At 33.1% G+C, this 25,263-nt stretch overlaps 1 protein-coding gene across 1 annotated transcript in view; it reads right to left on the reverse strand.

The window, feature by feature from the left end:
• The window catches only part of LOC113118121 (Golgi apparatus protein 1-like), a 37,441-nt gene extending 13,930 nt beyond the window's left edge, over positions 1 to 23,511 (reverse strand). The window contains exons 1-15 of the mRNA XM_026287046.1: positions 23,093 to 23,511; positions 11,249 to 11,278; positions 10,098 to 10,184; positions 9,117 to 9,332; positions 7,431 to 7,634; positions 7,078 to 7,149; positions 6,637 to 6,823; positions 5,064 to 5,278; positions 4,712 to 4,833; positions 3,725 to 3,826; positions 2,308 to 2,461; positions 1,892 to 2,029; positions 1,427 to 1,513; positions 1,037 to 1,099; positions 838 to 951 (exon numbers count right to left, since the gene is read on the reverse strand). Of these exons, the coding sequence (XP_026142831.1) occupies positions 838 to 951; positions 1,037 to 1,099; positions 1,427 to 1,513; positions 1,892 to 2,029; positions 2,308 to 2,461; positions 3,725 to 3,826; positions 4,712 to 4,833; positions 5,064 to 5,278; positions 6,637 to 6,823; positions 7,078 to 7,149; positions 7,431 to 7,634; positions 9,117 to 9,332; positions 10,098 to 10,184; positions 11,249 to 11,278; positions 23,093 to 23,416 (2,115 nt within the window). The 5' untranslated portion in view covers positions 23,417 to 23,511. The remainder of the gene's footprint in view (positions 1 to 837; positions 952 to 1,036; positions 1,100 to 1,426; positions 1,514 to 1,891; positions 2,030 to 2,307; positions 2,462 to 3,724; positions 3,827 to 4,711; positions 4,834 to 5,063; positions 5,279 to 6,636; positions 6,824 to 7,077; positions 7,150 to 7,430; positions 7,635 to 9,116; positions 9,333 to 10,097; positions 10,185 to 11,248; positions 11,279 to 23,092) is intronic.
• Positions 23,512 to 25,263: the final 1,752 nt, after the last annotated feature.

A 25,263-nucleotide genomic window follows, 5' to 3' on the forward strand; every position in this document is an offset into this window, starting at 1 on the left:
GTTCATTCATTATATAAATGAATGCAATTTATTGAATATATCGTGCACTTTTTTGACAGTAATGGTAGTGTTATTTTAGTATTATTGACATACAATCTTTTTTTATAAATCTGTTTTCATTTTGATTTTAGTTCAATCTTTAGTAATTTAATCATGTTTTAGTAGTTTTTATAGATGTAGTGCTGTCAAATGATTAACCGCATCCAAAATAAACGTTTTTGTTTACATAACAATATGTGTGTACACCATGTATATTTATTATGTATACACACACACACACACACACACACACACACACACACACACACACACAGTATATATTTTGAAAATATTTCCATGTATATATTTATGTTCCTGTAATTGATATTATATATAAATATTTTAAATGTATAAACTTACAATTGTTCTTAAATATATACATGCATGTGTGTGTATTTATATATACGGAATACATAAACTAGCTATAAACACACATCTAAAAACTTTTATTTTGGATGCAATTAATCGTTTGACAGCACTAATTGAAGAACAGATAGATAGATAGATAGATATATTAGATAAGTTGTAAGTTTTATTTTTGCTTCAGTTTTAGCATAAGTTAACTATAATAACAATGATAGCATCTCATTTTCATAATATCTATATATGCAAAATTCACTCAAAAAATGTGATGTCAATCTCAACATTGCAAATATTGGCTGATTAGTTAGCATGGTCAACACCTCAAACCAGCTCCAAACCATTCATTCAGTGCTGGGACAGTGTGACATTTGGGAAAACATTTGCTCGTCATCATTCAAAGTGAACATAGGGAAATTGGTTGTGTGACTTGCTTACCAGCTGGAAATGAGTGACGCCCACAGCACATTTATCATTCATTTCCCTCTGATGTTTGTTCTGCACCAGGCATTCCAGAAGATTCCCCATGTCTATCTGATTATCAGCTACGTCCTGGGAGAAAACAGACCAACATGAGGAATTCAGGGTTACAAAAAAGAAAAGGAATAATTTTGATGTGTGTGTTGCCAGTACTCACGTGGCAGTGGCTCTGGATGACCGCTTCACAAGCTCGGATCAGCAGGGCTTCAATCTGAATGTCCTGTGAACACAACAGTGTGACCATAAATCAAGATCATCGCTCCCAAAAATCCCTCAATTCTGAAATTCTAGATATTTAAATCTAAGATCTTATAATGTAATGAAAGAAGTTTCTTAAGCTCACCCTTTATTTAATCATGAATACAGTAATATTGTGAAATATCATTACAATTTAAAAGTCTTATTGACCCCAAACTGTTCAATGTTAATATACACAAACAGTAAACAGTACAACAAAACAGAAGATCCTATCTTACAAGCATTTTCTTTTACGCCTTCTCCACTCTGAGGTTTATGAAGATGCTGCGGTGTGGAATAGGAAACGTACCTCAGATTCCAGTTCTGTCAGGTTGCCCACCACATCTCTGCAGTTTGACACCAGGTCCTCAAGATGGTCCTGAAGACACTCCAGCTCCTGAGGCAGACAAAACCAACTCTGACTCAACCTACCGTATTTTCCGGACTATAAGTCACACTTTTTTTCATAGTTTAGCTGGTCCTGCGACTTATAGTCAGGTGCGACTTATTTATCAAAATGAATTTGACATGAACCGAGAGAAATGAACTAAGAGAAAACATTACCGTATACAGCCGTGAGAGGGCGCTCTATGCAGCTCAGTGCTCCTGTAGTCTACACTGAAGACATTGAGCGCCCTCTCGAGGCTGTAGATGGTAATGTTTTCTCTTGGTTCTTGGTTATAAATAAATGTGACTTATAATCCAGTGCAACTTATAGTCCGAAAAATACGGTAATCATGTACTGAGGAGTTTCACCCCAGAAATAATTGTGTACCTGTCCGGTGTCGGTCTTCTCACTGCACCATTTGCCCAGGTCAGTCAAGCAGCGTTTCTGGAGCTCAGGGTCCAGCTTCACATCCAGAGCTCTCTGGTGAAGAACTCTCTGGACTTCCACCTTACAATCCCTGGTGAGCTGCACATGAAGACACATTACTATTGAACATTTCCACAGAATATCAGTCCAATTATTTATTTTGATGTTATCTATTTACCAAATTCAATGGATGAATCCAAAACCACATGCTCTCTATTTGACATGTATGTTCTCTCATATAAAATGTCTAAAGTGTTACAGAAAAACTGTTTTCTGTATGTAGTAGGTAGTTCCTAGTCAGAATAAACTGAAAGGTGGACCAGACTTCATTCTGATAATAAGAACTGACTAAAATGGACATTGTTTGTGCTTTTCACCCGTCTGCCCTGCTCTTCTGTCCGGTAAGCGTGGCGGTAGAGGCAGGAGAACACAGCGCCAGGAGGCATCAGCTCACTGCTCTCGTTCCAGCCCGGGGTGTAACACAGTCTGGACGCGTCGTTCTGACATTTACGGTATAAGATAGGATCAAGCCTGGAGGAAAAATTACACAGGAGACAAAAATGAGTCACATGTCTAACCGGACTTTAACCTCAACCTTCAAAGACAATAAAAGGTTTGCGTTCCACAGAAAACATTAAGCAGAATGACTGTTTTCAACATGAATAATAATAATAAATATTTCTGCTGTTCTTTTTTAACTTACTATAGATCAAAGAATAAATCTTTGACTAACACAAGTTTGTGTTTCCACAAAAATATGAAGCAGCACAACTGTTTCCAACACTGATAATGATCAGAAATAATTCTTGAGCAGTAAATCAGCATGTAAGAAAGATTTCTGAAGGATCATGTGACACTGAAGACTGGAGAAAAGATTATGAAAATTCAGCTTCACATCATAGGAATAAATTATATTTGTAAAGGTATTCAAATAGAAAACGGGATAACACTTCATTTAAAGCATTTGTCTATAATGCATTATAAAGTGTTATTAAAGGGTATAATGCACTATAATTATTCATAATGTGTGTTATTTTGTCGAAAATAATTATAACTGAATTTTAAAAGCACAGAAGGCATAATTGTAAGCATTTGAAGGCATAATTATTGCATTAAAATTACTTTTATAATGCATTATACATAAAGGCTTTAAGTAAAATTTTACCAAAAAACTTGTATTTTACAATAATACTATTTTTATTGTATTTTTGATCAAATAAAATATTTGTAAAATTTTAACTGTATTGTCTCTTAGATACATTTAGTGCTAGTTGCATGAATCAGCATCTAAAATAGGTTTACAATTTGTTTTTTTTAATCCACATTTTGCCAAGATTTGGTCACAATAGAGAAGAGAACAACAGTTTCTGTAGGGTTGTAACAAACAAAGCATCACACAGCCAGCCTGTCACAATGGACCATCAAACCAAATTGCTGCTTCAAACTGTTCTAATTAAAAACCACTTGAATCTAATGGGCTGTGAATGAAGTTATGACCATCTAATGGTTTTATTATAATGGCACTGTGTGGGCATCCTTTTCAAACTGAACAGATGAGAGACACACACAGTGAAGGTCGCATCAGGCACGCAAATCAAACTGCAGACGAGTGCTGAGCTATTAAACATGTACAATGACGACCCCCGACTGAATGGATTTGAATGTTATTATCACACAAACATACTTGAAAACATCAAACTGAAAGCGTAAGGGGGTTTCAAGGGTCTTATTTTGTCTGAGTCATCAGGTAAGGTCAGGTAAGGAAAAGGGAAATGGAAAGGTTAGGTTGATTACTTCCAGTCTCTTGAAATGAAGTACTGCAGCTCCAGAAGACGGTGTTCACAGTCTTGAACCATCTTCTCTGTGTAAAGATGCTCCATTAAACAAGACAGAATCCTACAAACACACAAGCACATGTTTTTTTTTATTTAATCCACCAAATAAAATGAACGCAACAACAACAACTCTATTTCCAATGTAATATAATAAAACACTGCTTGGCATTACTGCAGAAATAAAAGAAAAACATGTTAATAGTACATTTGTATTCAACACGGATGGCATTATATGATTATACAATAAGCTGACACATACTACAATATTTCCACTATATGAAACATGTTAACTTGTTTCTAAAAACTAATTTAAAATAAATTAAAACTAATAAATCATTAAAAAAAAAAACATAATTTAATAAATATAACCTTTTCAAAATAGATCCAAATAAATAAAATAAAGAAATAAATCAATAAACAAACAAATCCCTTATTTGAGTCTCTTCCAATGCATTCATTTGGATTCATTTGCATTCATTTTTTACATTTTATTCGACAAATATAAAAAAAAAAATCAATGAAAAATAAACAATTTAAAAATAACCAATTAGAAATTTACAAAACAAACAAAACAACTTAATAAATAAACCTTATCAAACATAAATAACTAAATAAATAAACCTTATCAAACATAAACAACTAAATAAATATAATAAAAATAAATAACAAATAAAATAATAAATACATATTTTTTTAATATTACATAGCCTTTTCCGATGCAGACACTGTGTAAACTTGACTTAGCTGCATTCTTCATCTTTCTTCCTTTTAAAAAGAGTTACACACATACACTCCACACACACTTCACTGGATTTGACTCTCTCCTCTAAATCCACTGCAGGTCTATATGGTGCCTGTGAGAGTATTGGTGCTTTAAAGTAGTTTACTTAGTAGTTTCCACTGATGACAGAGAACAATACACCACGCTCAATGCACCGTGACTCACATAGGGTCTCCGCTGCGGATGTGTTTGCAGGCCGTCTGGATCACAGACTCACAGGCTTCATTTAAAGCACGATCAATCCGGTAATCAGCACCAGGGTCTGCTGACTGGATAAGAGTCTGGAGCTAAAACAAACCAAAAAAATATAAAAATAAATCCAAGTTCTAGAGCAGCAAATCAGTATATTAGAATGATTTCTGAAGGATCATGTGACATTGAAGACTGGAGTAATGATGCTGGAAATTCAGCTGCGCATCACATAAATAAATTACATTTCAGAATGCATTCAAATTATACACTGTTATATTATTTCACAATGTTGATCAAATAAATGCAGTTCATAAAGGTTTGTTACTGCTGTCTGACAGAGGTTGTCCACCGTGCCCTTGTCCCCGCGGGTGACTCTCATGAGGCAGTGCAGGGTGCGTCCCTTGCGGTGCAGTCCTGAGCAGTGCGCCTCGATCTCTCCTCGACAATGCAACACGATCTCAGGACTCAGAGAGAAATCTTCCATTAGCATGCGTCTGTAGTCCAGCATCTCACCCTGACAGTCTCCGGTCACTGTACGGCCTGAGATGACAGCAGTGAAACCCACGGGAAGGAACGTAACAATGAACAAACTTATTAGGTTGCAGCAAATCAATAAACAGCCCTGAACGTGCATGAAGGAGAGCAAAGACTATAGTTGGAACAGAATACCAGCACGTTATTTACTGCACAGAATATACAGTATACTGCATTTCCTGTTTGAAAAAACTAAAAGTGCATTTAGTACTTCTAATATGGAACTAGTCTAAATGTAGATAGGAGTAATAACTATATGGTACCACTAATACTACTACTAATGAATAATAAAGTAAAATAAAAAATATTCACAATTAAAAACCAAATACCAAACAATAAATATATATATAATAATAATAACAATTATTATTATTATATATATATATATATATATATATATATATATATATATATATATATATATATATATATATATATATATATATATATATATATAATTATTATAATTATAATTATATATATATATATATATATATATATATATATATATATATATATACATCCGACATGGTTCTAATTTAAATGTAAAAAATATGAACTGTAATCACATGATAATAATTATAATATGAATAATATGAATAACATTCCAATTAAAATTAAAAAATGCACAATGAAATATCATTTATCATACACAAAAAAACCCCAAAATCTTTAATATTGGCACATGACTGATATTGTAGTATTCTAAATGTATATATGGATCATGATCTTATGATAATAACATGAATAATAAATAATAATAAACAAAGTAAAATAAAAATTAACATGAGCAATTAAGTATCCAAAATCAAACTATACTGAAATAATAATAATAATAAAAAAAGCTAAGTAAATAATAAATGATATTATTATTTAATATTAGCAGATAACTGATTTAGTACTATTCTAAATGTAAAAGTAATAATCATAATATGATAACAGGGATAATAATAATAATAATAATAATAATAATAATAATAATAATTAACGTAGAAAATTAATATAATTGATATCCAAAAAATAAAACATTTAACATTAGCAGATAACCGATATGGTACCATTATAAATGTAAAAAATAATTAATGATAAAGATAATAATAATGATAATAACAATAATAATAAAAAGTAAAAAACTAAGTAGATGAATAAAAAATAACATGCACAACTGAATATCCAATATCAAACTAATTTAAATGTTAAAATTTATAATAATTGTATAATAATTAAATGAATGATAATGAGTAATAATGAAATGAACATGCATAATGAAATAACCAATATCAAATAGCACTGAAAAATAAAAAGATAATATTGGCCAATGTCAGAGTACAGCTGTAGTATGATATGTAATGAGACGAGCAGACCTCTGTGAACAGCAGACTCCAGGCAGAGGAGGAGGTAGGAGAGTCTGGCCTCTCGGGCGCGAGGCATGCTGCTGTCTGGGTTACAGCGGTATTTGCGTAAGTCTGCTTTACAGGCCTTCGCGAGGGAGTAACTGACTTTATAATCTTGAGCAATGAGCTTTTGCCGAGTGGTCAGGGCGTTTCTGCACTGTGGACAGAGATGCTTATTAACTCCACAGACACTCAGACAGGACAAACACATACACAAACCTGACCACCAACATTCCTGCGGCTTCTTCTAGACTACGACTTCGGCTCAGAAACTGACATTTTATGCACATTATGTTGTACTCTTTGTTTGAGAAACAAAAAAACAGCTTACGTTTACATTCAGTTTGAGTTTATTTCCCACAATCTGTAGTATTAAACTCAATATATGGGTAATTAGAGATTGTACTGCACCTTTTCTGACATTGCTTCCTCAAATTTATGGTTGAACAGGCATTTGTACACTCTGCCCTCTCCCACCTGGGTCTGTGACCAAAAAAAGAAAACATAAATAAAATGTTAAGCATTGACAGATCAATTCAGGTCAGTCGGGAGATACTGGACGCTTCATGTTCACAAATACACAAAACAGCTGTGTGGTCTAATCCTGTCATTCAGACTCACAGCACACGAGAGGCAGCTGTCAATCATTCCAGCCCGCCCCCTTCCAGTAAAGTATATACTTGTAGCAAATAGTAGAAGTATGCAAATTAGGCTGCAGTTATGGTGATGGATGAGAGGACACTATTGGAGAAGCTGACACATACATGCTCACAAAAGCGCTCGCGGTCATCTCGGCAGGAAAAGTAGAGGTAGCGGTCGAGGTGGAAGTCGTCTGCTGATAGTTCAGCCACTCTCATGATGGACTTTTTGCAGGCATCCTTGATTTGACGAGCTTTATCCTGCTGCTCTGCTTCCCGGACCAGAGCCCTCTCAAGACACGCAATCACCTCACCCTGGGAATGCAGGTCCTAACCGAACAAAAATAAAATATTTGGCCTCAGGACTCGGGACAGCTTGGCTTAGGGTTTATTTTGGGACAACAGATATGTTAGACTGAAGGGATAAAAGGGAGGGAGGAAAAATGAATCACAAAGTGAAAATGTAAACTAGTGAGATATTTACAAAGAATGTGAAAACCAGATAGATTAACAATGATGCAAGACAAAGGAAGAAATGACAATAAGATCTTAATAAATATGTAAAAGTTTTTGTTATTTTTATTTTATTTTTTTTTTTAAATATGAGCTTTTTGGATTTTTATTACTATTATTAATTTTATCACATTTTTAATCAAATATTTAAAATATTATTAAATCATAAATAATATGGTTTTATATTTGTATAGTTATTTTATTATAATGTAGGTTTAGTAATGTATTCTATGCTTTTGTTATTTTTATTAGTTAGTTTTTGTTACATTTCCATTTAGCTTTGATTTATTTTTATTTCCGATTAAATTATATTAGTACTTCAATGTAAAATGATTTAAGCTAGTTTCCAAGGAAACATTTCTAAAATTTCTAATATAAATTTTTTCATTCGATTATTTTTTATTTATTTACTTTATTTATTTCAAACTGATAGTTTTAGTTAAAAACAATATCACAACACTGAGAGAATGAGGAAAATAAATAAATAAATAACACAAATAAAAATAAACACCAAATTATAAGTATATCAAAACAAAATAACATAACAAATAAATAACAGTTTTTTTTACTTAAAATTAAAAGTTAAAGAAAATAAAATTTTCAATAAAAGTCTGCTGAAGAATGTTAGCAATTTCAGAGATCATTGGTTTGTACACTTAAGTGATAGCCATGTGTTTAACCACGAACACTTCCTGAGGTCCGTGAGAAAACATCACCCAAGGCGACTGTAAACAAATTACACCATAAAATAGTGTTGATAATGACATTCAAATGCCCACTCAAAGTAATTTAGTGTCAGAATTTAAGGCATGCGACTTAATGACAAATAACGAGTGATATTTAAAGGCAAAAGGCACTACAGAATGGGAGCTGTCAGCTACTCATATAATAGTACTTAATTACTGCATAACCCGCAATCTAAAAGACATCTAAAATATGCGTAAAACGACTAAGCGGCTAAATATAATCTTCATTCCTCACTTGCCATCTTGTATGTTTGCCAGTCTGAGCTTATTTAGGCTATTTTAAGTCAACGAGCAGACGAGTCTAAAGTTAACTTTTTTAATTTTCAGCAGAGTGCCCCCGGGGGAACGAGGCAAGTGCGGTGAACGGGTGCCCGTGTTCCAGCACGCCCGGAGGAATGTGGACATTTCGGGAACGGCAGAGTCACTACATCACAGAGCCATCTGGTACCAAGCCAACAGCCTATGGCTTCCCAAAGGGATATTCTAGAGCTTTGCGGTTTTAAGTGGGCAAGGAGTCAAAGCATTCACAGCTATTATTGGAACACAAGCTTACTTTTTCTCCAACTGCGATGCTTCCACACTGCAGGGTGTTGATGTCTTCTCTGCATTTGTCCATAAAGCCACATATGAGCCGAAAGTCGCTGAAGATGATGCTGGTCATCTTAGTGATGTACTGATGGCACTGGCGTTCTGTGATGTTGGCGCGGTGGTCCACCAGGCAGGACATCAGATAGCCTTTCCCCCGCTCCTCATCTGCACACTCTTTCAGCTGAGAAACAGATTTAAGGCTCTTTTCATTATTCGTGAGAAGAAGCAGTCAAGGATCAATGCAGCAGACATGAAAAAAATACCATTCGTTATTTAATATCAAGTCAATTTCACTAATGGTAATTAAATTGTGTATTCAACCACAAATGTGCATCAAAACATACACACACACACTCGTGAAGAGGTTAGTGGGAAACTTTTGTCTACTGAGATTCATTTTAATTACATTATGGCAGCTCAAAGTGCAGTCAAACGTGAAATCACATTGCATTACAAATGTAGATGTCGGATCGTCTGCATTGAAATTAGGGCGGCAGGATAATGGGGGAAAAGGCATATTTCAGCAATATATCTTGAAATATACATAAAAGAAAAATACAGGTTTTTTTTTTTGGTTACATTTGTTACAATATTTATTCATCTTTGTTAACCTTAGTTAATAAAAATACAAGTGTTTATTGTTTTAATTAACTAAAGATTAATACATGCTTTAGAAGTACTTTCATCGTTAGTTTATTTGTTAACTAATGGTAACAAATGGAATCTTGTTATAAAGTGTTTGCAGAATTCCTTAATTTTGAATAATAATTCTAAAATGATTAGGGGGATTTAAAAAATAAATAAAACCTTTGAGGACTCAATTATGTGGGAAATAACTTAAATATATAAAAATATTAAATTAATTTATATATTATAATAACACAAGTGTGCTTAAAAAAAAAAAAAAAGATTTAATAAAAATAATTTCCAAAAAGCAGAAACTGACCTCTAGCATGGTGCTCGTACACACTTCCAGCGCCACGGACTCAAACTTCGGATCTGTGGTCAGATTCAGCTTGTAGTTCCACAACAGCTGGCAATATTATTAAAAATATAAACATTAGAAATATGCATAAAGGGACTTTGGTGTTTGTTAATTCATTCAAGTGTGATCTTTTCAATGAATCTTTTGCTTCGGTTCACAGGTATAAATGGTTCATTTATGAATCCGCCCGTTTCAGCTCACTGTAAAGAATGATTATCAGCAAATAAAGATATAGAAATAGAAATAGAGCAGTCGTATGCATGACTTTTATGATGATTTTGCATTTTTTGAAGCTTGAAGGTTTCAATTCGCAATTTCTCGCTGTCATGTTCCGCTGTTCAGATTAATAATGACAATCGTAATGTTCAAGTGAACTATTCCTTCAAGTCAGTGCTTTCAGAAGAACCTCTAGTTTTGTGCAGTCATGACGTTTGCCAAGGTCAAGTCTGGAAATGCAGTTAAAAGGATGTAATGCTTTCTTTGTTTTATGGTTTGAGCAAGAAGTAACTGCTCAACAGAAAGTAACTGATTTCAAAAATGAAACTTTCTCTTCGAAACAAACAGATGTCAGTTGAAGTAAATGGCCTTGTAGTTCCTGTCTCACACTCCACAGCTCGCAAGCTCTTTGTAATGTGATCGCACATTAACAGTGACACTAACTAAAAGTGCTGATAAATGTAAGTTTCAAAACCGCAAGAATAATTTCTTTATCTTAATTATTGCTCAACTATGAGCCTTGCGTAATGAGACGGGTAACTCGGGCCTGAATCATACGCCTAAATTTTCCTTTGTGGACCAGGTCTCGCACTGCGGCCTTAATGAGAACATCAAAGAAGATCAGAAACAGATACCTCTCTCGGGACCCCACCAAATTAACTGCGGGCTGCAGCCATCATTAGATGGTGATTAGGCCATTATTCTTCTGAAATTACTTGCTGATGTTACTGGTCTCTAAATCCTACTGACGCATTCTCTCGTAAACCTACAAAGAATCGTTCTGAAAGAATGGAGTACACGCGGAGGGTCTTGAAAACAGAGAACATCACCCTAAAGATGTGTGGAGCTGTGAAGATGAGTCACGTCGATGGTGGTGATTGATTTTGAGGACTTACATGGTTGCAGTCTGCAGCAATCTCTGTGTCCTGTAAAAGAAAGAGAGAGGGAATTTAGAATCTTTTAATTTTCACTTCATTTCCTACTCCTTATTAATTCTGAATGACGTTTATACTCTGAGAATTGTAATTGTTAATCATGCCAATAAAGCTTTATAACTGGCAAGGGAGGTAAAAACAACAACAACAAATATATCAATATAATAATACAATTAACAATATTATTATACAAAAAAATAAATAAATAATGAAATAACTTAATTAAATTAAATTGTTCAATGTCAGCCTGATACAGTTTTAAAATACCAAATTAATAAAATAAAACATTTTCAAGACTTTCTAATATCAACCAATACTGATACATTTGATAAACTCCCAAATTTATGTAATAGAAAAGACTGTGCGATTTTATTTATAAATATCGTGAAAAAAAAATTGTAAAAGCTGATGACAGAAATGACAATCCAATACACTGGCAAATATTAACCAACTATATATTTTTTTTAAATCCTAAGTTTATGAAAAAATAAATAAATAAATAAATAAAAAAATATAATATATATAATATATATATATAATAATATATATATATTAGTATGATAAAAATAACAAAAACAGATTAAACAAACAACAGTTTTGGTTATATGCCAGAGTACTACATCTCTTCCAATACAAACATATTTGTTTTACAAATAAAATAAACAAAACCACACTCGAAAATGACAGAAAACAGCATTATAAATAAAAGTTAAACAATTACATATGAATTACAGTTCCTATCATACTGAAACACATGATACAGTGTCAGCTATGAGAAAAGAATAGTCTCTTAATAATTCAAGCAGATAAACAGAAGTCCTTGTGACCTATCAAATCTTTAGTTTTCCTCATCCTTTCAGCAGCCTGTCTGTTTCTTCTCATTCTGGCTGGGTTAGACCCCTGACTGCTAACTGTCAATAAGCACAGTCTCTAACCTAGCACAGTAAACAACTGCTGAGTGACTCATAGAGCATGAAAATGCAATTAGCAATTCTCAGGGGACGACAACAACATAGTCAAACAGGCAAAAATCAATGCGCATTCACATACAACGCCCTAACAATGGCTTGACAATAATGTATAATCCTTCAGCTGCCCTTGATGAGATGAACATCAAAGCAAAGACATTTTGCTAGTGTGGACACAAAACAACATGTTTAATGTTAGTGGAGATTAAAACATGTGCTTTTACATAAATCTTAAAATGTAAATCGTACAAAGCAAAAATATTTAAGTAAAGATGCCTGGTGCATAGACTGATGACGGAGCATGTGCTCCTGTAAACGGGATTCATAAGCTGACATTTTAAAAGCATCATAAGAGACAACATTACAGTGAATCTTGCAAACGCAGTCAAAAACATGTACAAGTCATATTTCATGCCAATTTTAAAGGCACAAATAAAGATATATTATAAAATAAAACACATTTACATAAAACAACACAACAAAACAACACACAAAACAAACAAAAACAACACAAAACAAAAACTAAGCAAAACAAAACAAAACCAACACAAAAAACACAACAACACAACAAAAAACAAAAACACCACAAACCAAATAACAACACAACAAAACACAAAACAAAAACCAACACAAAAAACACAAAACAACACAAAACAAATAACACAACAAAACAACACACAAAACAAACAAAAACAACACAAAACAAAAACTATGCAAAACAAATGACAACTCAACAAAACACAAAACACCACAAACCAAATAACAACACAACAAAACACAAAACAAAAACCAACACAAAACAACACAAAAACACACAACAACACAACAAAAAACAAAAACACCACAAACCAAATAACAACACAACAAAACACAAAACAAAAACCAACACAAAAAACACAAAACAACACAAAACAAATAACAACTAAAAAAAAAACACAAACCAAATAACAACACAACAAAACAACACACAAAACAAACAAAAACAACACAAAACAAAAACTATGCAAAACAAATGACAACTCAACAAAACACAAAACACCACAAACCAAATAACAACACAACAAAACACAAAACAAAAACCAACACAAAACAAATAACAACTCAAAAAAACACAAACCAAATAACAACACAACAAAACACAAAACAAAAACCAACACAAAAAACACAAAACAACACAAAACAAATGACAACTCAACAAAACAACACAAACCAAATAACAACACAACAAAACACAAAACAAAAACCAACACAAAACACAAAAAACTAAACTAAACTAAAACACACACAAAAAAAAAACACAAAAACAAAACATGAAACAAAACAAAAATAGGAAATGACACAATCCAATGTACTGTGCAATATTAACTCATATTTTGTAATCCCAAAATTATAAATATTGAATAGATTGTTTTCTTTCTAGATGTCTTAAAAATTCTAAAACAAATAAGTATATTAACATCACAATAACAAAAATGTTTATATACTTTTATATAAAAAATATATAAATATATATAAATTGATAGATAACTTTCAATTATTAGCATGGCAGTATTTCATTAAATGCATTTTTTTTATGTTTTTCCTCTTGATTTTAGGGGTCTTTTCATGGAATTCATGCATTAAAAATAAATAAACATGTAGAAAATATTCATAGCTCTAAACCAACAGCTGACAACACTAGTACCCCACATAAAACAACCAAACAGATTCATGGTCAGTGTTCTCGAAGGGGATCTGACAGCAGAAGCACAGGCCCTAAATAGGAACAGGCCGATATTTGAGCTCAGGAACCACACCCAGATCAATCATCTGGTTCCTTGTCGCCAGCCAGAACAGGATATTTCTATTTGTATGTCAGGGCTCTGTGATTCCAGGCCGGCCGGGGGGTACATGGATCATCTATTGATTCTGTGAGATTACACATTGCTTGCTTTCCTGTATTAATGTGCTAAAGGTTGAATTTGGAAGCTTTGGTTAAAAAAAAACAGCTCAATAAGGAATTGATATTGATTCAGAGTTTGTATCATCGCTCACAAGAGTTCACAGAAGTCCGCTGGGATTTGCTTGTTGGACCTACAGTAAAATCACTACAGTTTTTATTAGCCACATCAATCTTTAGTGACTTTTTCTTTTTCAGATCATTTGTTTCATGTATCCTGTGATTAATTAAAGAAATAAAAATATCAAGGCATGTGTTTTGGATCACACAGCGATCAGAGGTGGAACTGTTGAAATGTCAATGGTCTCTATGCGAAGAATATAATTTACCTTCTCAGTCCGTTTCATTAAGAAGTGGGAGGAAATGTAATAAACCAATGGACCATTTTTGGCCATAACGCACATCAATTTTTGGCTCGTAAACATCTGTGAATGCAAACTTTTTAGGAGCTCCTGTTTTTGGTCATACATCTTACTTTAAGGTTTTACACAGCTCACACCCTAATAAGAGCTTTCTTATGACTTTCAAAATAAATAAAATGAAAAACAATAACCAAAGTCCAACTCTTTATTAATTCTGGATGAAATGGGGACAAAGTATTTTCCCAAACTTCCTTCTTAAGTAAACAATGTTTAACTAGTTTAAGCCAGTTAATACTTTTGAAAAAAGTCTCTTACATTCACCAAGGCTACATTTACTTAATCAAAAATAAAGTAGGAATATTATTAAAACAGTTGCTATTATAAATGTAATTTATTCCTGTGACCAAAGCTACATTTCAGCATAACATAAGTTCAAAAGTACAGCATTTATTAAAAATGTAAAAAAAAAAAAAAAAAAATCTAATTTCTAATGCATCCATCCTGAATAAAAATATTAATTTCTTTAAATAAAAATGAATGTTAGTATATATTTTGAATGTCTTATAAGTGCATGTCTTCTTTTCCTACAAGCATCACAGCAAGTAGTGCAGCTGCAAAGCTTGGTTTCAGATCTGAGTCTATTTTTTATATTCTAACATTTGGATATATAATGATTTTTTAAATAAATAAATCCCAATTTAAGTTTTAAATGACTACCATGCACATTATAAACAAACATTTTCTTGCTCTGACTGAATCTGATTGTATACTCATCGCCTCCCAAAAAACATACAGATATTTGTTTTCTGACAAGGTATACAGCACTTAATTCACTTCTTTTTGCATGTTCTGGTAAATTAACAGAAATCTCTGCTCTGTGTGACACTGACAGCACCGGCTCTGGATTTGTCAGAAGAATTAAGATGAAAACAAGCCACGGGTGAATCATCGTCAACAAGACCCAGCTTCAGTCAGGTTGAGACCCGATAAAAAGGTGAAGCTTCACTCTGTCAGGGATTTGCTCGCAGCAGACGCATTAAGCTGCGCTCAGCTCATTCATGCACAGATGAGTGACTTCATGACACCAGCCTTGAAATCTCTGCCTTCAGAGAAACCCAAGTGCATTACAATCATATCTGCATTACTACCTCCAGCACCTTTTCACCTCTCGGAAAACCACCTCCTGCACTCACTTCACATGAAATATTCATCTATCAACAGTGATTGTGTGATCAGAAGTGATGTTTCTCCTTTTTAAAGACATTTCACTTAGGAGTGCAGAGCAGTGATTGTTTGCACTGGATTATGAAATTCAAATGATTATGAAAACTCTTTGCAATTATAATGATTACCATAAATTAATTTCACTCATCCCTTGTTTGAGGTTTCAGTAAAGCATTAAAAGTGGAAGTTTATAAGATGAAAAACCACACCTTGCTTTGGCAACTAATTAAAACATATTTAAGTTCAAGCACTAGAATTATTGCATGCAAATAATACAAATAAAAATAAAATAAAAATAAATTAACCCTAAATAGGAACATATATATATATAAGATAAATAAATGTACAAATTTGCATTACAATTATATAAAGCAAAATAAAAACTGAAAACATACAAATAAAAGCTAATTAAAACTATTAATAAAAAAACATAACAGTATTAATAATATAAAACTGTATAAATATTACTATTGTAAAATTGATTTTTGTTTTTTTTAAAGATAAATTTTTTGGGTGAAAAACATTATGCTGTAAATTATGTCCTTGAGCTTAACATGTACTGAACCTGTTATATTCCTCTTGCACTATTTGAAAGCATTCCTGCAGATCTAAACAGACTGTGTGCAGTGCAGTCAGTGTCAGAGGAGAAGCAGACACAGTGAACAGTGGTAATGCGTTTGTTTAACAGTATATACTGTAGCACAACCACTTAACGGCCTGCCAAGTGCAATAATCACAGCACGACTCTGAAAGATGTGAAAAACTGAGAGAGGACGACCCAGCGCCTGTTTGCCTCTGTAACGGGCTCTGGTTACTGTTCAGTGAATAAAGCATCCGTCCTCGTGTGTGACAGTGAAAGTGGAGATAACGCAGGGAAACAGAGTGAGGGATTCTACAGGGAGCTTATCTGTATTCTGAGTGAGAAAGAGCAGGTCCCTCATTCTCTTTATTAACTTGCAGGAAACAAAGAAAACATTACATTAAAATATACAAATGAAGGCTTAGGTATGCAGTCCATTCATCAAGACAAGCTGAATGTTTATGCAACAAAATATTTAAATGTCATCACTGCACAGACAAAAAAAACTGTAAATAGCAACAGACAACAATGAGACTGCATATAAAGACCCGAAATAAAATCATGTGCATGCTAGTAAATCAGACAGACTGTTTTATCAAGTATAGTACAATATAAATTCTTATACAAAAATGTTGTGGCTAGCTTTCACAAGTATTTTGTCAGTTTTTTTTTCAAAACCTAGTTTGTTTCACTGACTCAAATGAAAATAAATATGACTGAATATGCAATTATGGTAATTATGTGTAATAATTAATTAATAATTATCTATTTATAGTGTAGGCCTACATTAATGTATGTACATTACATTATAACTCGAAATATGTTGTGTGTGTGTGTGTATTACATTATCATGCATTTTTACGCATAATTATGCTGTTAATTTGTGTCAACATTTTGTTGTGTAATATATTAATGATCAATATGAATAATGATTAAATCACATCCAAATAAAAGTTTTTGTTTACATAATGTGTGTGTAGTACTGTGTATATTTATCATGTTTATATATAAATACACACACACAGTAATTATTATTTAAAATATCTACAAGTATCTATATGCATATATTTATATTCATTTAATTTACATTGTATATAAATATATTATATATATAAACAAAATATTTTTCTGAATTATATACATGCATGTGTGTGTATTTATATAGAGCAGACATAATAAATAAACAGTACATACACATCTATTATGTAAACAAAAGCTTTTATTTTGGATGCAATGAATTTGACAGCACTAATATATAAATATATAAAGAGTTAATTTGCAAAAACGGATAATTACAGTTTTTTTTTTTTATTTATATCCCACATTCCAATTAATATCAATATCAAACTTCAGCTGGGTTGTTTTGTTTAAATAATAACTTAAAAAACTAAACACACACACAATAAAAACATGACAAATTTTTTTTTATAAAAACTGAGTTGTGTCTTTGCAAATATAAATATATGTTATATACACATACACAAATGGATTGCCTGTCAGTGATATTGCATGTACACGAAGACATGAAAAAATTCTAAAAATCATTTCGAGTGCTACACGCTTTCCACCTGTTCTTACACTACAGAGGTAAACAAGAACAGACGTTCCTCATTGTCTTGCTAAATCTTTTATGTGACAAAGCTAACACGATGGGAACAGCTTGTAGGATGTTTATTTTTAGGTTACAACAAAGTTCAAAGTATTGAAGTCACACTGTATAATAATCTATACATCAGACTAAAATTCTTTCTAGCACTTAAAAGAAAAGGCCCATGACTTCTATTTTAATAATGCTTTGAGTCTGTTAAATTACTGGATCAAAGCTATTATACAGAGAATAGCAGCAACCTCTTTTTCCTTACCAGGGAAGACAGAGATTGGCTTGCAATGCTAAATAGTTTTTCATCAAACTGTCATCAGAAAGCTACAAAAGTTGACCAAACATCAGTTGAGAGGTCAAAAACATGTCACACCTTTGATTGATGCTGACAACTGAAAAAAGACTGGCTGAAGAACAGCCAGATGATTGCAGTCCTGCAAGCTCATTTTTATGATTGCAACACATTCGATACTGACAGTCAGAATCAAAACGATGATATCTGATAGCTTTTCCTCTGACAATAGCTGTCAGTTACCAGCCTTTGTTCAAGCCATTACAGGATTTCTGCACTATTAGTCAAAATGAAAGCAATTATTCAACACTGACCCTCAACAATTACAAAGTGAATCTTATGAAACCTGTCAAGAACATGTCTGAGTCATATTTCATCCCGAAAATCCACAGAAAGAAAAAAGCAACCAGATTTTAAGGAAAAGGAACCAGACAATTAAGCCCAATTTTTAGCATTACAATTATTGCATTACAAGTACTTGCATTTTCCCAACCAAATCTTATTGCAATAATGCAAAAAAAAAAAAAAAAACATCATCACAAAAATCTAAAGAAAGAAAAAGAAAACAAACCTATTTTTAGAACCATTATTGCAATTATTTTGTATTACAATGAATCAGATTTGACCACCCAAATCTTTTTGTGATAATGCAATAATAATGCAAGAAAATCTCTATAAAATTTCTATATGAAATAAAAATATATATATATATATATATCTCACTGCAATAAAAAACTTGATTTAAGAGTCATTATTGTCATAATATAATATCACATTTTCCAACCAAATCTAACTGAAATAATGTGATTTATGTAATGTAAATTATAATTTAAAAAAAAGGTAAAATATTTGTAAAATACATTAGGGTAGTATTTGTTAAATTGCCTTTATTTAGGCTGATTTGGATAAAAATACTAAATTAGAGAAATGAAAATCTATTAAGAATCACAATTGAGGATAATTAAATACAATAAGCTTGCACAAACGCATTAATGAGAAATAAGAAAACATTTCCAATTGACGTGAAAATAATGTCATATTGGTCACAAACCAGGTATCCTTTTTTTCCTTGGTGATTTTTAGAGTTATAACTTATATACACCTTTCTTTTCAGTTAACACATTACTTTTTATCTTAACAAGTAACCCATCTGCCAACATCAACATCACGCTATGGCGTCTTAAAGAGCTGTCAAAGCCATAAAACATGCGGTTTCCCCATCAGCAGTGAGTTCATTCCACTTCATTTTAGATTCATTAGAGTCTCAGACTGATATTTCCACACGAACAGCTTTACAGCCAACAAAAACATACACAAACAAAAAACATGGTATCTTACTTTGAGTCTGAAAAATGCCAAGACAATAGCTTATCTGCCTGAATTCTGTTATATCAAACAAATGTTTAACTAAGAGTTAAGCTCTTTGGTTTACTTTCTCAGGATCTCAGCCCCTGATTCCCGCGGGAGTGTCTCATATCAGTCACGCTAGCTGCTTGGTTTACAACAAACCCACCGCGGCGTCCCACCAGTAGAGGAACCTGCTAAAAATGCAAATTAAAGTAAGACAGACGTGGTGCAGCTGTGTCACGATTACCTTACCTCCCTCCTTCGAGCGTTTGCAAGAGTTTGTTCGCAAAAAAGACTGACCCGGAGGGGTCTGACCTCAGGGAGATGGAGAAGGAGAAGAGATTTATGGACATCATTTACCTCTTCAGACTGCCACAGCTGTTACCGAGCCTCTGCAAAGCAATTATCCCAATAATTAGAGCCACAGTCGGGACTGCTGAAGCAACCCTTCGCGGGCAAATGAAATTTGGCATGCAGTGCAGAAGGAGAGACTGCGAGACGAGTATACAGCTTGTCTTGATGTTTCATTCATGCTAGCATAATTATCATCTTCTATCTGCTGCCATTGCCAAATCCAGTGGGTTGCTATTGGCTTGAAAGCTTGTAGTGGATTACTATGCATATTATACTTATATATTAAGTCACTTGTTGAAAAAACTATTGCAATTCCAAATAAATAAATAGTATGCACTTCTTGTCCAAGAGTGTATTGCAATCCACCTAAAACTGTAATAAGAAATAAATAAATACTATTCATATATAATACAGCTATACTTGTCCAAAAATGTATTGCAACGCAAAAACTAAATTAAATAAATACTACACACATAATACCATAACACTTGTCCAAAAATAACTGCAATCCTCCCCAAAAATAAATAAATACTATATATACATATATTACCATGCAATTTGTCAAAACTGTATTGCAAACCTCCCAAGTCAATAAAATGAATAAATACTATCCATATATAAATTTTATAATACTTGTCCAAAAATGTATTGCAACCTCCCTGTCCCCAAAACAAAAGTTAAATAAATACTATAATACTACAGTACTTGTCCAAAAAACATTCTGCGATAATTAATAAACACAAAATTAATTAAAAATAAAATTAGCACTATGCATATATATACACTACCATGATACTTCTCCAAAAGGTATTGCAATTCTGAAACATAAATAAATAAAAAAGCAGTGTGTGTGTGTGTGTGTGTGTGTCGAGTGTGCATACAGCTCACTTTAGACAGCATTTAGACCAATTAATACCAGCATAGTACCACGAATACATCAGAGCAAGACATTCAGCCACCCTCATTTTAATTTTCAGAGGCAGGAAAGGATGATTAAAAAGAAATGAACTCGAAGCGTACATCCAATTGCATTTCAAGGCTAACGAAACAAAGATTTGACACCCTAAATGGGACACACATAATAGTCGTGTTTCAGACAGACCGCCTTCTGAAATGTCCCTCAGGTGTTGAAATTAGTTATCACGGACCAGAGAGCAAGACCTTGCTTCAACACTAATGAGAGGCCTGAGAGAGAGAGAGAGAGAGAGAGAGAGAGAGAGAGAGACAGGTTTAAAGCGGTGACTGTAATGAGAGCTGGATTTTAGCATGAGACTCTGATATAAGAGACAGAAGCTCAAGAGGTTGTAAAAGTCTAGTAGAGAAAACTGCTGCTCTAAGATGTTTTTCAGCCTAAATGAATTTGTGTCTAGCTGCAAATGAACCTTGGCCCTTGTATTTGCCAGATGAAAAGTGGTTCGCCATCAGAGCCAAGAAGTCAGGGAGGAGCAGCTCAAAACAGCAGAAAACAAATGTTTAAGAAATATGGCTCATGTTTAATATGCATACACATTTTAGATCTACTGCACAGATAAAGCCAGACTTTCCTGTTTCTGTTGAACACACATGAGAAAGATGCATGCGCTGCATTTTTAGTAACCAGGGACTTCAACCTCCAACACCAAATAATATCAGTAAAGAGCATTAGGAGTAGTAAGTCTGACTTATATTACAGGCGAGCAGCAAAACATAGTTTGTGCAAAGACTGTATAAAGTGTAAAGAAATTACCCACTGAGAAAATAGCTCAAATCAATTTGAATATATTTAAATACACTGCATCAAAACATGCTAATAACAAGTGTCATAAAGCATAGTTTTTTGCATGTGTAGTAGCCAATTTTTTGTTGGAAAATGATTGGTTTAGTCTGTTTATTACACAAAAACAATTCAGAAAATTTTGGTGCAAGGCACAGAGTCCTTCATAAATGTTTTTTTCTACATTTAATGATTTTTATTTTTAAAAGTTAGTCAACTGAATTTAGTCATTTAAATGTAGTTAAAATAAAGTGCAACCACTTACCTTAAAAAAAAAATATTAAATTCAATGATTTTTTTTTTTACTTTAATTGGTTTATTTGAAAGAATTTGATCATGCTGATCAAATTTTTATTCTAAAAATCAAACTTCTCGCAGGGCATCTGCTGTGTCTGAACAAAAGTTACTCCTATAATAATTTCCTCTTCTGCACAACTAGGTCACTGTGTCAACCAGCACGGCAGGGAAAACTACAAAAGACAAATCTAGTTAGAAGATTTAAGCTTGTTCTTAAATTAGTCCAATCCATATTAAAGGTCTGTGCTTGTACGGCTGTATAAAAGCCAGAGAAAAATAAGAATGTTTGCATGCTTCTATATACATTTGCATAGAAATTCAGATGTTGTTATGCACCTGCAATTAAAGACTCCAAGAGTCAAGCTTGTGAGAGCCAATTATCTTCTTCAGGATGTCATTTTCCTGTAATTAGTCACGTGGTATTTACAGCTCAACTCATTGGCTGAAAACAATCTGGCAGCAGACCTGACAAACCCAAACTGAGATCAACAAGAAGGCTAAGATAGCTTTCATCATGTAGGCTATTATGGACCTCCACGGCACAACTGTACTCAAGAAGACATTTCATGGAGTCTTTAAATTCAGCTAAAAATTAATAGATACATAGATAATAATTAAACTGACATGTTTCAATATAGTTTAGATCTGTAAAGCTTGTCTCTTCTCCACTTCACTTATCAGTCTGAAATTCACACAGACAAATGAAAGAAAGTAAAAGTACTCACCTGGAGTTAATCATAATAATAGTACTAGTAGTAATAATAATAATAAAACAACAACAACAACAATAATAAAAAATAATTATTAATAATAAATTAATTACATAATAAGTTAATTAAATAAATCAATTGTTTTAAGTTAAAATATTATCATTATAATTATACATATTAAATACATAGATTAATATAATTATAAAGCCTATAATTAAATAAAATAGTACATTTATGCATTTCAAATTATTAATAAGGTTAATTATTAAAATTGTTGTATATTATTTTTACTGTTGCTGTTGTTGTTGTTATTATTATTATTATTATTATTATTGAATTATATTATACACTCCTCAATCATCATTAGGGTGCTGCTCACCTCCTTCTTGTCCTGCAGGCATTCCAGTACGGACAGGTTATTTGTCCAGGTGTGTTTCGGACAGAGCCTGGTCACGTCGTCCCGGCAGGCCTCCTCTTCTGCCAGCTTCCAGCCGGTGGATCTTTTAGACTGAGCACCGGAGGACGCGGCGGCGGCGACGGCGTTATTCCCTGGATTCGGTATCGCGGCTCTGAACTGCTGGTGCATGGCGGCAGCCGGAGGATGGACATTCCCGAAACCTGGAAGAGGTTTAAGAGACCGTACGCTGAGAAGGCAGAGAGACATGAAGAGCAGCAGCAGCTGAACACGTCCACACGACGCCATCTTCAACCACAAACAGCTGAACCGAGCTCCACTCACTCCGCCGCCAAAGACTCACTCCGCGCTGACCGGAAGAACCTACTGCGGCGAAGGCTCTGCTCATGAATATTAATGACGCCGCGTCAGTACGCTACACTGATTGGCTGGACTGCTGTCGTTTGTAAATAAGCCTCGAACACCTGTCCAATAAACGAATCTTACTGTGGGGAAGGCATGGATTATGAATATTAATTAAGTTAAATAAGTGGACACTCCAGGAAGGTTACCAAGCAACGTCTGCAAGACTAAATTAATATTCATTAGCCAGGCCTTCGTCATAGTGCGATCAGTAATTTCGAGATATTCTCAGAAAACGAGACGAGAGGAGATCAGCTCGAGCTCACTTCACTGACCAGACTCCATAAAAAGATTTTACTACTGAAATCATGTGAACCACAACATTCTGTCTGCTGTTTGTGCTGCTATATATAAGGCATATTTTGATCTGCATTATAATCTTTAAGTTTGCTTATTTGTTTAAAATGTCTTTATTTGCTGTTCTATTATATATAGCCTGTTGTTAATATAATATAATAATAATAATTATAAAATAATAATTTAATGCAAATAATGTCTATATTGAACAATATGGTTGTTCCATAATAATATAATATAATAATTCAAGGTTAAATAAATAATATTAATACATATATATAAAAGAGAGAGAGAGAGAGTCAGAGAATGTATAAATTTGGTACAGATATAAACTCGTCTATTTTGTTCTAATCTATTTATTCAGATTTATTATCTTTTTCTATTTCATTTCTGAAAATGCTGGTTTCAGATGACAAACATGAATATTTGAACCTGCATGAACAAGAAATCAATAACAGTTCAAATATGAGTCATCTTTTCATAACACTTCCTCTGGATTATGGGAGAAAATAAAAGTTTGAATGTCTCTCCTCAGCATAATTTCGAGGATTTTCCCACAGCACATGCAGTTTCCTGTTATTATCAATAATTTCAGCAGCAGCTCATCTATATCTGGCTTCTTTTATTACCTCAGCATATAACACTACATTATTTATGACTCATCTTGGCAAACTTAAATGCTATTTATGCATGTAGTTTGTGATGTACTCTTTATTGTTTTGCATTTACAATATATTGTATGAATGCATGTACAGTACATGTGTAATATTTGCACTGTTTTCGTCTTTCCCTCTCTCTGTACAGAAAAAAATTATATTCAAGCTCTGATTTTATTTGCCAAGCATATTTGCATGTGTTCTTGGTTTATTCATTTTAAAATAAACATTATAAGTGGATGATAGAGCTAGATAAACAGTTTCCAAATAATGGTATGAAGTCCCATCCAACATGCATGTGTCTGGATAACAGCATTATCTTAATGCTTGGTCCTTCCTGGTGTTTATTATTGCTGTTTCGCAGAATGACGCTGCATGAAAAGGGTCGCAGGCAGGTCAGCTGCTTCACTAACTGTAAATCAATGACAGAGTCCATATCTATCCACTTCACACACACTAAACAAGCTGACATCAATAAGAGCCAGCACGAGTAAGAAACACAAGACAGCATAATAATAAATCCATGAATAAAGTATATATGCAAAGAGCATTCTTGCATTAGCAAAAAACGTTCATAAATGCACTTCATCACAGATCCTTAACTTTTAAATCATGAGGATAAAAAAATAAATAAAAAATCCCTCAAACCCAAAGAAGAAAACTCCTTTTGGATAAATATTTTTTAATAAGTCATTTGACTCTTGATAGCCGTGGGTTAATATAATGAAAAAATGATAAGAAGCCTTTCAAAAATCAGTACAGAAATTCATCGTACACAAG

This window comes from Carassius auratus, chromosome 18 (assembly GCF_003368295.1).
Source record: "Carassius auratus strain Wakin chromosome 18, ASM336829v1, whole genome shotgun sequence".
Lineage (NCBI taxonomy): Eukaryota > Metazoa > Chordata > Actinopteri > Cypriniformes > Cyprinidae > Carassius > Carassius auratus.